General features: G+C 49.3%; 1 protein-coding gene across 3 annotated transcripts; it reads right to left on the bottom strand.

Moving 5' to 3' along the window:
- Positions 1-11,199: 11,199 nt before the first annotated feature.
- On the bottom strand, positions 11,200-15,382 carry Zc3h10 (zinc finger CCCH-type containing 10). Of its 3 annotated transcripts, XM_050128167.1 has the most exons (4): positions 15,248-15,292; positions 14,763-14,991; positions 14,386-14,449; positions 11,200-13,147 (listed from the first exon to the last, which is right to left on the bottom strand). In XM_050128167.1, exon 4 carries the CDS (start codon positions 13,093-13,095, stop codon positions 11,788-11,790), a length of 1,308 nt encoding a protein of 435 aa, XP_049984124.1. In that variant the 5' UTR covers positions 13,096-13,147; positions 14,386-14,449; positions 14,763-14,991; positions 15,248-15,292; the 3' UTR covers positions 11,200-11,787. The 3 variants fall into 3 exon arrangements, with proteins under 3 accessions (XP_049984124.1, XP_049984125.1, XP_049984126.1); XM_050128168.1 differs by lacking the exon at positions 14,763-14,991 and having other exon boundaries at positions 15,248-15,382; XM_050128169.1 differs by lacking the exon at positions 15,248-15,292 and having other exon boundaries at positions 14,763-15,241.
- Between the last annotated feature and the right edge of the window lie 628 nt (positions 15,383-16,010).

The raw sequence follows: 16,010 nt of genomic DNA, 5'->3' as shown, positions 1-16,010 counted from the left end.
TGTTTTGATTTGCATTTCTCTGATGGCTAAGGATGTTGAACATTTCCTTAAGTGTCTTTCATCCATTTTAGATTCCTCTGTTGAGAGTTCTCCATTTAGGTCTGTACTCCATTTTTTATGTGTCCTTTTAGTGTTCAAATTTCTTGAGTTCTTTGTATATTTTGGAGGTCAGACCTCTGTCTGATGTGGGGTTAGTGAAGATCTTTTCCCATTCTGTAGGCTGTCGTTTTGTCTTGTTGACCGTGTCCTTTGCTTTACAGAAGCTTTTCAGTTTCAGGAGGTCCCATTTACTAATTGTTTCTCTCAATGTCTGTGCTGCTGGGGTTCTATTTAGGAAGTAGTTCCTAATACACCTGTGCCAATGTGTTCAAGTGTACTTCCCACTTTCTCTTCTATGAGGTTCAGTGTGGCTGGCTTTATGTTGAGGTCTTTAATCCATTTGAACTTGAGTTTTGTGCATGGTGATAGATATGGATCTATTTTTATTTTTCTACATGTGATATCCATTTATGCCAAATTTTATAATTTATATGTGTGTGTGCGCGCGCATGCCCGCGCTTTGCCTGCATGTATGTCATGAGTGCCTGGTACCTGAGGAGGTCAGGAGAGAGTGTCATTCCCCTGGAACTGTAGTTACAGAAAGTTGTGAGTAGTGATATGGATACTGGGAATTGAACCCAGGTCCTGTGGAAGAGCAGCCAGTGCTCTTAACTCTGACTCATCTCTCCCTAGATGCAGTTTCCTTTTCTTTCTTTTTTTCTTTTGTTTCAATTTAGGAAAAATTTTACTTTTCTCCATGCCTATTTTTGTCTATATCGTACACTGAATATATGTCTATATGAATAACATTTAAATTTTCCACAATGAACAGTTGATTTTCCTGTAGTAATCTTTGAAATTTTCAGGAAGAATATGGGGCCCCACAACAATGACTCCACCTGGTTTAGAGGACATCATGATGCTGATAGCCCTACTATAAGACCAGTTTTGGGGTACCAGCTGCTGAAACGGTGCACCTTCTTACAACATTCTGGCCAGAACTCCAAATAAGAACTTCAGAAAAACCCTACTGACTACTCAGAGAGCATTTTCAAGACAGCAATCTTGAAACTTAACCATCACTTTACTTTTTTAGGATCCCATAGAAAGAACATTGCCCCATGACAGCTGGAAGCAATTCTAGAAGACAACGTCCCCTCTCCCAACAATGTTTGTCCTCAGGGTTAAGGACACCATTTAGGGGTTGATTATTATTTGTACAGGGTTGAAGGTTAGGATGGAAATTATGTAGGCCCAGAGATCGCCTTAAAAAAAAAAAAAAGAGGGAAGGGCTGGAGAGATGGCTCAGAGGTTAAGAGCACTGACTGCTCCTCCAGACGTCCTGAGTTCAATTTCCAGCACACACATGGTGGCTCACAGCCATCTATAATGAGATCTGGTGCCCTCTTCTGGACTGCTGGCATACATGGAAGGAATATTGTATACATAATAAATAAATAAATCTAAAAAAAATTTTATACAATGGAAAAAAGAGAGCATCTTCAACAAATTGTGCTGGCAAAACTGGATTTCAATCTGTAGAAGAATGAAAATAGATCCATGTCTGTCACCATGCACAAAACTCAAGTCCAAGTGGATTAAAGACCTCAATATCAGTCTGAACACACTGAACCTGATAGGAGAGAAAGTGGGAACTACACTACAACAAGTGGGCACAGGAGACCGCTTCCTACGTATAACATCAGCAGCACAGACAGTAAGGGCCTCATTGAATAAATGGGACCTCATGAGACTGAGAAGCTTCTGTAAAGCAAAGGACACTGTCGCTAAGACAGAAAGGCAACCCACTGACTGGGAGAAGATCTTCACCAACCCCGCAACTGACAAAGGTCTGATCTCCAAAATATATAAAGAACTTAAGAAACTAGACTGTAAAAGGCTAATCAACCCAATTATAAAATGGGGCACTGAGCTGAACAGAGATCTCTCAACAGAAGAAGTTCAAATGGCCAAAAGACACCTAAGGTCATGCTCAACTTCCTTAGCGATCAGGGAAATGCAAATCAAGACAACTTTAAGATACCATCTTACACCTGTCAGAATGGCTAAAATCAAAAACACCAATGATAGCCTATGCTGGAGAGGTTGTGGAGAAAGGGGTACACTTATCCATTGCTGGTGGGAATGCAAACTTGTACAACCACTCTGGAAAGCAGTGTGGCGGTTTCTCAGAAAATTTGGGATCAACCTACCCATGGACCCAGCAATACCACTCTTGGGAATATACCCAAGAGAGGCCTTATCATGCAACAAAAATATATGCTCTACTATGTTCATAGCAGCATTGTTTGTAATAGCCAGAACCTGGAAACAACCTAGATGCCCCTCAATTGAAGAATGGATGAAGAAAGTATGGAATATATACATATTAGAGTACTACTCAGCAGTAAAAAACAAGGACTTCTTGAAGTTTGCAGGCAAATGGATGGAAATAGAAAACACTATCCTGAGTGAGGTAAGCCAGACCCAAAAAGAGGAACATGGGATGTTCTCACTCATATTTGGTTTCTAGCCATAAATAAAGGACATTGAGCCTACAATTCGGGTTCTTAGAGAAGCTAAATAAGAAGGAGAACCCAAAGAAAAACATATAGGCATCCTCCTGAATATTAACCTTCATCAGGCGATGAAAGAAGACAGAGACAGAGACCCACATTGGAGCACCGGACTGAAATCTCAAGGTCCAAATCAGGAGCAGAAGGAGAGCGAACATGAGCAAGGAACTCAGGACCGCGAGGGGTGCACCCACACACTGAGACAATGGAGATGCTCTATCGGGAACTCACCAAGGCCAGCTGACCTGGGTCTGAAAAAGCCTGGGTTAAAACAGGTCTCACTGAACATAGCGGACAATGAGGACTACTGAGACATCAAGAACAATGGCAATGGGTTTTTGATCCTATTGCATGTATTGGCTTTGTGGGAGCCTAGGCAGTTTGGATGCTCACCTTACGAGAACTGGACGGAGGAGGGTTTTCCTTGGACTTCCCACGGGACGGAGAGCCCTGATTGCTCTTTGGGCTGACGAGGGAGGGGGACTTGATTGGGGGAGGGAAAGGGGAGGCGGAGGTGGGGAAGAGACAGAAATATTTAATAAATAAATAAAAAAAGAAAAAGAAAAAAATTAAAAAAAATTTTAAAAAGAGGGAAAATTGAATGAGACAATAGGTAGTTTAGTGTGAACTTACACTAATAAAATAACAGTGAGTAATAGTATATTGTTATAGATTCTTATATATTGACACAGTTCAAATTGTATTTGTTATATTGAATATGCTATTTCTATCTACAATATTTGTACACCTATGCAAAGTTATTTTGTCAGATTGCATGCATGCATGTTCCTACCTCTGTTTAAGACATTTTGTATATTGATACAATTTTTAGGATATAGTTATCATATTACATTATATATTTCTACCTCTGATCAAGATATTTATACATTGTTTACATTTTGAGGTCATTTTCCTCATTTACTGCACAGTTGTTTAAAGATTATTTAATATTTCTGATATGAAGTCTTAGTCTTTAAGTTATACAGGTATTAAGTATTATAGGTCAATAGTCAATCATGTTTCTTATCCTTATAGTCAGACTAATTAGGTTCTTTAGAGATATAGAGATTGTATTCTGCATAGATGGGTAATCTTCAACCACTTCACAGATTTGTAGAACATGGCATTTAAATAACTTAGGGTTCTGTTGACATGAGACATAATTGCTCCTAGCAACACCAATCTATTCCCGTGAATCAGCACACATGCATGTGCATATACGCAGACAAACAGATCTCATGTGTGTGCATATGCGCATGTATGCATGTGTGTGCATGCGTGTGTGTGGTGTGTTGTGCGTGCATGTGTGTGCAGGTGTGTATGTGCGTGTGTGTGTGTGTGTGTGTGTGTGTCATGCGCACGTGCCAGGCAGTTGTGAACTGTGATTTGGGTCCTGGGAACCACACTCAAGTCCTCTGTAAGAGCAGTGTTGCCAAAACTCTTCTGAGAGAGACGCACAATATATCATCCCTCATTCTGAAGTTTCAATGACAACCAAAGTTCCGGGGGAGGGGGGCGACCCAGTGAGTTATTAGGCTTCTTTACAGAGCAGCGAGTGAGAAGTCATGAGCGGGAGCACAGGTGATCTTAGACGGCACACTGGACAGTCTGTCCCCAGGAGGGATGATGGCTTCCTCATGGCCATGTAGAGACGACCTCATTCCCTCAGCCTTTCCACTGATATCCTCCAGCCCCACCCCCAAGAACCACGAACCCAAGTCATTTAGGGCAAAACTCCATAGAGCTGGTAGGCAGGGTTGGCTGCATACTCAGACGAGGGTCCCATGACCCTCCTGCCTCCTCCTTCTAGGAGAGCAGGCCCAGGAGAACTCCTAGACGGCAGTTGGGGTTGGAAGTTAGTCTCTCACAAAACCTCTGCCCCTTCTTCCAGCTCTTACATTCTTTCCACGTCTCTTCTGCAAGCATCCCTGAGCCTGGGAGTCAGGGGCAACAAGCTGACCATTCTAACTCCAGTGAGGTACTCGTGCCCTGTCTGTCTCCAGAGGTGGCTGACGGCAAGTCTCAAGGCTGTGTGTCTTCTACAAACACCCGAGAGGAAAAGCACGAAAACAGAAAGGAAGGACAATCCGAGTGAACATGGACCACTGTAAGCACAGGTGTGGGAAGTCACCTCACCTAGGGCGTCCTTTAACCAGGTGACAGCGGCTGCTCTCCACCGGAGCTTAGGGCTTCTCTGCTCACAGGTTTTTTAAGTTTGCACTAGCAGACACGTCTCTCCCCCAGTGAAATAGCCTTACATCCCATCAGAAGGCGGGCTCACATCCATCACAAAGCAGCTGGGTAGGATTTAGACCCCAACCTCCCCAGCATCCCTAGCAGCACCCTCTGGAACTTACAGGAGCTCAGGAAGGGGATACTTCCTGCCCAACCCTAGCTTTATTTCTCCGAGTCCTGTGACGGAAGCATGTGACATCTTCAGCAATAGGTTACCATTACAGTCTGTTGGGAATATTAAGGTGTGATACTTTCGTTTATGTTGCATTTGTTTAACTCTGTGACGCTGTGATGCTTGGCCTGTCGAGAACACCTGATGGCCTAATAAAGCTCTGAATGAGCAATAGTGAGGCAGGAGAAAGGCTAGGTGGGTCTGGCAGGCAGAGAGACTATGCAGAGGACTAGGAGAAGGGGGTTGGAAGGGAAAAAGCCCTAGAAGAAGGAGGACGTTTGGGGCCAGCAACCTAGCAATCCACAGAGCAAGAGTAAGATTTAAGGAAATAAGAAAAACGAAAAGCCAAGAGGCAAAAGGCAGAGGGGATAATATAAATTAAGAAAAGTGGGCAAGAAATAAGCCAAGCTAAGGCTAGACGTTTACAACTAAGAATAAGCCTCTGTGTAACTTATTTGGGAGCTGGGTGGTGGGCCCCCCAAAAGAGTCCAAAGAGTTCAACATTATACTGCTACCATAGCAACCGAGAACCTGCTAGTAGCATGTATGTTTCAGGGGCCTCTAGGACCTCTGTGGTCAGCAGCTCCCAGGGAGATGGTGTAGTCCTAGCACTGGGACTCCTGACTAGCAACCTTCTAGCTTCTAGGAGCACCCATTTCCACCTCACTACATAGCTCGCTCACCTTCGGCATGTGCAGGCCCTGGTTGTTGTAGACTTCTCTTAACCACCTTGCTGAGTATCACTTGGGCCTTAGACAACCCATAGAGCTCCCAAGAATTCCACAGCAACACCTGGCTTTTGAATGTTTTGAGAATTACTTCCCCATGTGTGATTCACTTAACAGCGTTCACATGTTGTTGTTATGAGGGGTTCACTCTGTAGCCCAGGCTTCAAACTCAGAGATCCACCTGCCTCTACCTCCTGAGTACTGGGATTAAAAGTGTGTTGGGGGCACCTTTAATCCCAGCACTCAGGAGGCAGAGGCAGGAGGATCTCTGTGAGTTCAAGGCCAGCCTGGTCACTAGTCAAGCACTGGGCTGAGCTCCAGGAGTCCAGTTGAAGAGAGCGAAGAGGGATTATATGAGCAAGGGGGGTCAAGATCATGATGGGGAAACCCAGAGACAGCTCACCGGAACTCCTGGGAGCTCATGGACTCTGGACCGACAGATAGGGAGCCTACACGGGACCAACTTAGGCCCTCTGCATGTGGGTGACAGTTGTGTAGCTCAGTTTGTTTGTGGAGCCCCTAGCAGGGGGGATCACGACCTGTCTCTGGTGCATGAGCTGGCTTTCTGGGATCTATTCCCTATGGTGGGATGCCCTGATGCGGTCTTGATTCAGGGGAAGGAGCTTGTTTCTGCCTCAACTTGATAAGCCATGCTTTGTTGATTCCCATGGGAGGCCTGTCACTTTCTGAGGAGTAGATTGGGGGGGGGGGCAGGAAGGAGGAGGGAGAGGGAACGGGAAGAGGGGAGGAGGGGAAACCATGGCATGTAAAATTAAAAAATTTAATTAAAATAAAAATGTGTGTGTCGCCACATCTGGCCCAGAGATTATTTCTTCCTATCCCTAGTAGCATCTCAGCAAGCCCTGCAGGCACTTCCACTGCCCTGGTCTCTGGAGTGTTCCTGTCTCTGGGCATCTCCATTGTCACATGGTGGACCCCACTCCTCACGCTCTTGTCACTTGAGACTACACAGAAGAACGCCACCAGGGATTCCCCCACAGACACCCTACGATCAGGTAACCCCACCTGTTACGTGTGTCAATATCCTCTATTCTACCCATGCCTCTGTCACCACCCCCACAAGCCCTCTAGGGACGCCATGTCCCTCTATAACCAACCTACTTCAGACCACAACACCTCAGCTGTCCGAGTCATTCTTCTAGCAGGATCAGAACCATGTTCTTCTCAAACTCATCCTGGATTTTGTTATATCCTGCCAACTATGGCAAGTGTCTGGAAAATTCCTTCCCTGTAGACATACATACACGATGCCTACCCTCAATTCTAAAGTTCCAAAGACTAAGACACAATTGCACCAGTTCACCCGGGGCTGAGTGAGTTGTTAGGCTTACTTACGGGGTAGCGAGTGAGAAGTCGTGAAGGGAGGGGCGGGGGGGGGCACAGGTGACCTTAAAGCAGCACACTGGACAGTTGCACCTGGGAGGGACAATGGCTTCCTCGTGGCTGCATAGAGAAGACCTCATTCCCTCAGCCTTTCCCACCTATGTCCTCCAGCCCCGCCCCCGCCCCAAGGCAGAATTGCAGCAGTTGGTTGGCTCCCATCACCCTCCTGCATCCTCCTCAGAGAGATTCAGCAGGATGAGCTCTTGCGAGCAGGCCGGGTGAACTCTTGAAGATGGTGGTAGCCTGGCCCCTGTACAAAGCAGCAAGCACTGTTCGCTAGGCTCAAACCCCGGACAGAAGGCTAACTGAGGTGCCTATTACCTTGTCAAAGCGGACTCAGGCCACCAGCCTCCCTCAATCCCTAACTGTTACAGAGTCTCCTGGCTGGCACATCCTGCCACTTACTCCAAACTCTCCAGCTCAGGATCGGGCTGCCCTTCCCTAGATAACCCGTCATTTTGGCTACTCGGGTCTCTGCCTCTTGCCCTCTTGGTCTGAGGCTCATGTATTAGTCCGACTCTCCGTTCTCTGTCTTAATCAGAGCAGCTATGATAACCTACAAATACCCCTCCCTCGGCAAGATCTTCGGCCAGCTGAGGTTGCCCCAAAGATGGTGGAGGGTCATCAGAGCCCTCCTCGTGAGAGTCCAGCAATTCGCTCCCTCCTTGGCATCCTTCCCCAGTAATCTTGTCCCGTGTCACAGGGGCTCACGAGGTGCTAGCGTACATTAAGCATGGGTGGGAGAGTCCACTTACGCGGCTCTGTGGAATTATCATGCGTGTTGAGGAAACACTTGATAGCGCTGTTGGGCATCACTTCACTCATCTCCCTTAAAGTGACCCTAATGATCCAGGCGGTGGTGGCGCACGCCTTAAATTCCAGCACTTGAGAGGCAGAGGCAGGCGGATCTCTGTGAGTTCGAAGCCATCCTGGACTACAGAGCTAGTTCCAGGACAACCAGGGCTACACAAAAACCAAATAAATAAAACCTAATGAACTCATTGGCTTCTCAGGCTGGTTTCCAATGGCTGGTTATTAGGGTGTGTTGTCGATACCCTGAGGTGAAGAGGGGATTGATTATTCACCTCCTCCCAAAGTTCACAAAGTGTGGTTTCTTGTGTTCATGAGGCAGGGTCTCATGTAGCCCTGACTGATTGTGAACTTTCTAAGTAGCCAAGGCTGACCTGGAGTGCTTTGTTGTTGATAATTTACTTTATGGGTGTTTGTAGAATCCACAGAAGCCAGAAGAGGGTGTTGGACCCCTGGACCTGTAGGTTCAGACTGCAGTGAGCAGCCGTGCGGGGGCTGGAAATCAAACATGGTCTCCTGAAGGGTAGCCAATGCACTGAACCACTGAGCCATCTCTCCAGTTTGGGGCAGGGGAGAGGGAGGGGAGTCCTGGAGCTGGGAATGTGAACATGGTTGAGCAAGTGTACACACACACATACTATCTACATAATTTAAGCATGCCCACACCACACATATTATCTCATGATGTCTGGCCTGACAGAGCTGAGCTGATGGGCTCACAGTTTTGGTGTTCGGCCATTATAAGGGTTTCACTGTGTAACAGCCCCAACTGTCCTGGCCCTAGCTCTTGTAGACTAGGCTGGCTTTGAACTCACAGAGATCCGAGATCCGCCTGCCTCTGCCTCCCAAGTGCTGGGATTAAAGGCTCGCGCCACCACCGCCCAGCCTCCAGTCCACAATTTTAAGCACTAAACAAGGTCAGTGTACAAGGTACAAAGAAACAGACATCTGCTCCTGAGTTGTGATCACTGCTCCACCGCCATCACAGCTCTAACCCTGTAGCCTGCCCTCCCTTTGAAGATGCCCAACTGTAGGGTGATTCCTGCCTCCTTTTTGACAATCCCCAATCCAGAAGGACACTCACTTCCTTAAATCCACAAATCAGGTTTCTCCCCTTTTAAAATTAAGTGTGTGCATGCGGGTGTGTGTGCAGACATGTGTCTCTGTGTGGTGTGTGCGTGTGGAATGCAGGTGCTTTCGGAGTCCAGATGTCAGACACCTCCGAGAGATGGGGTTACAGGTGGGTAAGAGCTGCCCAGTGGGGGTACTGGGAACCAAAGGTAGGTCCTCCGTCAGAGCACCTTCTGCCTCTTCCTTCCAACAGCTGGGACCGCAGGTTTGTGCCACCATGCCCCACCCCCATCTAATTCTATCACCTTCATGTTGTGGCATCCTACGATGCTCAATGGTGCATGTTCCCTTCCACTGCATGAACATTAGACCCAGCCTGGCCAACTACAGGTCTATTACTGGTAACCTGTAGCTGAAATACATTCATACATCTGGTATCTACATCTGCCAAGTCAGTGCTTCTTAGATATTTGGCATAAAGAAAGTGAAGGTAAGATTTGAGAATTCGAATGGTATGTGTAAACACATTCCCAACCATCCATGTTATTTCTTTTAATAATCCAAAGGTGTGTCAAAAACAAACATTTTAAGTTTAACAAGATGTTTCTAAAATCTCTAAGTAATAGTTCCCCATTTAAAAAAAATGTCCAGCATAGCATATATGCTGGGCAGTGGTGGTGCATACACCTTTAATCCCAGCACTTAGGAGGCAGAGGCAGGTGGATCTCTGTGATTTTGAGGCCAGCCTGATCTACAGAGCAAGTTCCAGGACAGGCTCCAAAGCTACAATAAATAAATAAATCGATCGTATGTGCCAGATATGGGCACACACCTACACACCTTTATTTAATCTTAGCACTCAGGAGGCAGAGGCAGTTGGATCTTTGAGTTTAAGGCCAGCCTGGTCTACAGAGGGAGACCCAGGACAGCCAGAACCACACACACAAAAAAAATCCCTGTCTCAAGAAAAAGGGGTGACGAGAGTTAATGCTCACTGCTTAAGAGCACCAGCTGCTCTTCCAGAGGTCCCCAGTTCAGTTCCCAGCAAAGACATGATAGCTCACAACTGTCTGTACTTCTGGCCTGCAGGCAAAACACTGGATACATAATAAATCTTTTTTTTGAGACAGTTTCTCTGTGTAGCTTTGGAGCCTGTAGACCAGACTGGCCATGAACTCACAGAGATCCACCTTCCTCTGCCTCCTGAGTACTAGGATTAAAGGCTTGGGTCACCAACGCCCTGCCATAATAAATCTTTTTAAAAGAAAAAAAGTGTGAGAGAATGTTCAGGCTGTACAGGCCATAGTACTTGTTTGGAGCTCAGAGCCCATTTATAAGAGTTGATTCTCGTCTTTCCCTCACCCCCGAGACAGGGTTTCTCTGTGGCTTTGGAGCCTGTCCTGGCACTAGCTCTTGTAGACCAGGCTGGCCTCGAACTCACAGAAACCCGCCTGCCTTTGCCTCCCAAGTGCTGGGATTAAAAGTGTGAGTCACCACCGCCCGGCTTCTTAATGACTCTCGAGTGGCTTAAATCCTTCTGTTCTTGTGTAGAGACAGAAGAAAGGATCAACTCCTTCTCCTATATTATTTTTTTGAGATGAGGCCTCAGGTTGACCTTGAACTCCGGATCCTCTGGTCCCCTCCTCCCAAGTGCTAGGATTAGAAGTGTGCAAATACACATCTGCCTTTTCCTAGCATGACAGAAGCCTGAAAAGCCCAAAGCTCTGGCCATGAAGTGTTGGAGCAGGACACAAACTGCCATCAACAGCTTGGAGAGGCAACACCACCTGTCCCACTGTGTGAACAAGGGAAGTATCTGTCAACATAACACCCCATAGCCCCATTTCTCAGTACATACACCCTCTTCATTACCTGCCCCCCTAAATGACCCTAAGAGCCCTGGTTACTAAGGCAACCTGGGAACAGCACATGAAGACAGAGACTAGAAACAGATGGGGCTATTTTTAAACTAGACTAGGTGGCTCCATTTCTTTTATCCCACAAAGTGCCTTCCCAGACCAAAGTCCCATCTGGACATCTCGCATCTCTGCCTTCGTCTCTGGCATCCACCCAACTCACACAAGCCACAGGAGGGCAGGTCTTTACCTTAGTTTTGGCATTAAATCTACTTTATGATCCCATCTTCCCCAACAGTCATCTAAGCAATTTTCTCTTTGTTAAAAAATAATGTTCTTTTATTTCTTTGGAAAGTAGTGGGCACTGCCCTACAGATTTCCAGGCCAAGCTTGGTAAATAAATGTTCCCCTAGTCTTGGGGTTGGAGTATTATGGTCCCAGCCTTCCCAGGGACCCAGGAGCATTTCTGGGCCCCCGAATCATCTGAAGGCTTGTGTGAGGCCTTCTCTCCTGAACACTCACTCTCCTGATCTTTCCTGGCTTTCCCTCTGAGTGGGGGAATTTTCCTCTCCCACACCAGTGCTGGAACCTGTGATGTTCACGAGTGAGGACAAGACCAGGGACATCTCCAACTTCCTATGAGTGAACACAGTCCCTCAGTCCCTTCTTTCTGCTGGCTTCAGTCTCGCCTCCTATGCAAGCCTCTGTCTAGGAGGCCTGCAGGACAGGAGACCCTCAAGCACAGCCCTGCCTCAGGAGCTGCTCCTGCAGAGCTTCCCTTGTGGTCTCTGGTCCTCGTTGTTGAGTGCCCTGCAGACAAAAGGGCTGGACAAGTGGGGAGGGGCCATGACCCTAGCCCCAGACACTGTGACAGGGAGCAGTGTCCATTAGTCCTGTCAGTGCGGCATGGCTGTGATGCGCATGCTCTGGGAAGCAATGGGGTAAGTCACCATCGGAGTAGTAGTGTGGCTCATGGTGATTCCTGCCAAGGGCTGTGCCATGGACACAGCCACAGGAGCCACAGGCGCCACAGACACAGCTACAGGGGCCATGGAAACAGGCGGGGGTGCCATCCCCTGGGCGATGGTTTGAGCCAAAGCGGCTGACAGTGGCGTGATCTCTGGGTTCAAGTGTGGAGGTGGGGGTGGTGGAGCAGCAGGAGGTGCAGCATTAGTTGGGGGAGCAGCTGGGGCTCCAGCAGGGGCCACAAGTTCTTGCTGGGACACAGGGCGAGGCTGCAGAGCCTGGCTGCTCAGCGTAGTGTGGGTCTGGGCGATGCCGTGGTTAAAAGTGGCCACGGTGCCCACAGTGGGGGCCAGGGTCTGCTCAGTAGCCGGTGCAGTAGAGCTCAGGGTCATGACCTTGGCCTGATTTCGGAACTGGGCATTTTGTTCCAGAAGTACCTCATTGGTGGCCAGCAGGTTGCTGACCTGTTTCTTCAGCTCCTCCACTCGTTTCCTGAGCATGGCATTCTCCTCCTCTAGCAGTCTGCATTCTACTCCACGGGACGGAGCCAAATTATACTCATAGGACTCAAAATGGGGGCCATCAGGAGGGCAGCATCCACCTCTCCGGCGCTTAGGGCCTGGCTCATGGTCCTCAAAGCCCCTTTCAGGAAGGTCGTAGATATCATAGAGATCATGGCGTCGTCCCGAGGGAAGGGAGCCTGTTGAGCCTCCACCTCCAGTACCCCCTCCACCTCGAGCATCAAATTCAAAATCCCTTTGCAGGTGACGGAACTTGCACTTGGTGCCTCTCTGACAGTCACCTTTAAGGAAGTCACGGCAGATAGGGACCTCCTCCTTCCCATTGGGCAGGTCAGCAGGGGAGAGACCCAGCCCAGCCGCCACTTTCTGCCTCAGCCGAGGAGGTAGCTCTCCTGTCTTCTTGTAGCCGTCCTCATCCTCCTTGGAGCCGTGGATGAAGCGGCAGTTTGGGCGGCTGCACTCCTTGTTTTGAAAGTCATGGCAGAAAATAAATTCATTCTTGCTCACCCCCAAGTTGGACACCTCGCTCATGTCTGGGTGGCGGTACCGACAGCGCTTGCCCCGCTTGCACACATTCCTCAGGAAGTCTCTACAGATAGCATCTGAGGTGGCCCCCCCACTGCCTGTCCCTGCCCCGCTGGCCTCCTCATTGCCACCACCTCCAGGGACTCCACCGCTGTTCCCAGTGCCGTTGGCATAGTTGTCCCGGTCAGGCATCCTGGTCCCCCCCAACTCAGGGTTTTCTTCCTTTTCTTGCCACTCTTGGGGACTGTTAAGAAAGAGAACCGTGTCAAACAGGGGCCCTCCAACGAGCTGCCACTCTCCCTGACTCTACCGTGGGCAGTCCTCTGGGGCAGTGGCTCTGCAGAGGAGACTAAGGGAGAACTCTAGCTGGCCAGGCTGCCTTGCCAGAAGCCCCGCCCAGGCCCCTGTGCACCTGGTCTTGGTTGGAGTGATTCACACTTGCCTGGCTAACGGAGGAGGGAAGAGAGCTGAGTGAAACCACTCTTACAAATGATGCTGAGCCAAGAAGGGGGCAGGGAGAGACTAGTGTTGTATTTTACCTTCCCTTCTTACTGTGGGAGAGAAATGAAAACAGGTGTTGGTGTGTGAACACACAGGCTGGAGACAGCGCTCTAAGACGGGCTATTTCGCTTTAAGAATTTGTGGGTGAAGGGGCGCCAGTGACAACACATCCCTGATCCCCTCTTCCATGAGACATCAGCTGATGTCTCTATGTGTTTTAGACATCTGGGGTGACCCTTCAGGTGACTGGTGTCACCGGCTGGAGGGCAGTCCTTGAAGCTTGTTAATGTCCAGCCTGCTCACACACACAGACCCCTCCACTTCAGGGAAAGAAGATCTCAGTTCAGATCTCTACCTCGAGGACCCCAGGACAAAACTGGAGCACGGTCAAGGTGGGAAGGGGTTAATTTCATAGGAATGGTGACCTTTCCCCATTCTCCACCCCGCCTCCATGAAAAGATCCCACTATCAAACCACAGCACTCCCTACCCCATAAAAATCCTCTTTATTTATAGACTCTATAAAAGCTTTTTAAGTCTCCTGTTTCCCAGGAGAGCTCTGGAATGTCAGTCCACTGCCCTAATTCTAGCCCCCCTTCTCTCTATCCCCCCCAGAAGACTGGAGTCCCTGCAACCACGTGTCTGATCTCCTAAAGGTTTCCTAAGCAGTATTCAGGCTCCCCCTGCTGACCAAATAGGAGCCCATACATTTTTGCGTTGAGCATAAGGATACGTTTCTCAATTTCCCCATTCACACAGCCTTCAGATTTCCTTAAAATGACTAACCAGACCAGAGGCCAGAGATACCCAAGAAGAGAGTGACCCCAGAAGAAAACAAAGAAGTTCTAAAGAGAGACAAACCCTAAACGACCAGGTGAGGAATAAACGTCCTCAAAGCCTGACCTGCTTTTCAGGTCGCACCAGAAGCAGATAACAGAAAAGGACGATACTTTTCCTCGCCCAATTATCCCAGAATCAATACCTGAGGTAGCTCAGGTGAAGTCCGGGGCTCCTGCGAGTCTCCACTCCCACATCACTGCTGGGTTCTAAACAAGAAAATAAACAAAAACAAAAGCAAAAAAAAAAAAAAAAAGAGAGAGAGAGAGAGAGATAGATTTGAGTGGACGAGGGGAAAAGCGTGAAGGGCTATGGGGTGGTTTTTATAAACTGGAATGAATTTTGACAAAACGTTAAGAGCTTTGCGGCTTTTCAGGATTCTCTTACAAGTTCAAACTGAACGTCACCTCCGAAGGGAAAAAGGATAAAGGTTAGAGCCTACCAATAGTCTGGGAGGCTCGGCTGAAAAAAAAAAAAAAAAAAAAAAAAAACAGTTCTCGGTGAAGGATGAAGGAGCTTTACCTCACGATGAGAAGGAAATGGGGTCAGAGTCCGGTCTAGGGTTGGAGTTCGGGGCGCCGAACCTGAAGGCTGGACAAGGGCAACAACTGACAGGAGTGGGAAGGCGAGACTAGCCTCGGGGGCGGTGATTAAAACGGTCCCAGCACCCTAGAGTTCCCGGGAAGTCTTCGGGCTCGGCAGGCCCCGTCAAGTGGCGCCAGCACACAGCGTGGACCAGGTGACTAGGACACTGAGGAAGCGCACAGTGAGCGGGGAGGGGGTGACATCAGGCTGAGGGGATGGGCAGGGCTGTGACGTCACGGAGCTGGCGTTTGCTCGGGAAGCGGGGTCAGTCAGAAAAGGGGTTCTGCTCTGGGTAGCCGGGACGAGCCAGCTCGGTTCGGGGGGAGGGGGGCTCGTGTGGCCCGGCAGAGCCCGGCCGCTGGGCCGGCCCCGACTCCTCCCCTCCGGGCGCGGCCTCCACCTAAGTCTCCCGCCTCCCTCACCTGCCGCCGCCGCCGTAGTTGCTGCTGCCGCCTGCCGGTCCTCTTGCTTCGACAAAGAGCCGCCCACCCTACGGTTTTTCCGCTTCCTGCGGAAGCAGTGGCGCTCTAGCCACCAGACCCGGAACCACACTCTATGGTCTCCTTTGCGCGCTACGAGCCGCAGGAAGCTCCCAGCAAGCCTTGCGCGTCACCATGGCAACACAACCCAGCCGGAAGACCAGCAGCCGTACCTGCCCACAAAACGCAGGACAGGTGCGGCAAACGCGCGAGCTGCCTTGCATGACCTCAGGCGCACACGCTAGAGCTAACTTCTGCTTCCTGCGCGCTCACAAGACACCCAGGCTGTCGCCTGCGCAGGTTCTGGACACGCCACAGTACAGACCAAGCTACACTCAAAACTTCCCACCCCGTGGAGCCGCAAAAAACACGTAACAGCAATTGCATTCTTCAGCGGACAGTGACAAAGATGGTTTATTGTACACGGGTTACAATTGGCCACAACTGAGGACAGAACTAGTCCAGAACGCCACAGGTCCAGGGCAAAGGGCCAGCGGGGCTGTTGTCATGACGGCAGGGCGTCGTTCTCTCGGTGGTCTCCGCGAGCGGGTGGCGAGGTCGCGGGTCCGGAGATTTCCTCCGGCTGCAGCTCAGTCCAGCTTGTCCCAGCGTCCCGGCCTCCAGCGTCCCTTACTGCTGCTCCTGCGGCCTTCGTGGGTGGGCAGGCGAGTTTACTTGGACCTCTGCCTCATCTTTCTTCTCTTGC

Source organism: Alexandromys fortis, unplaced genomic scaffold (genome assembly GCF_014885135.2).
Source record: "Alexandromys fortis isolate MF-2015 unplaced genomic scaffold, M_Fortis_MF-2015_v1.1 scaffold_263, whole genome shotgun sequence".
NCBI classification, from domain to species: Eukaryota; Metazoa; Chordata; class Mammalia; order Rodentia; family Cricetidae; genus Alexandromys; species Alexandromys fortis.
This window is presented reverse-complemented; position numbering and strand designations above follow the sequence as displayed.

Coding starts and splice junctions, on each gene's coding strand:
- Zc3h10 (XM_050128168.1), bottom strand. CDS start 13,095: ATGCCTGACCGGGACAACTATGCCAACGGCACTGGGAACAGCGGTGGA.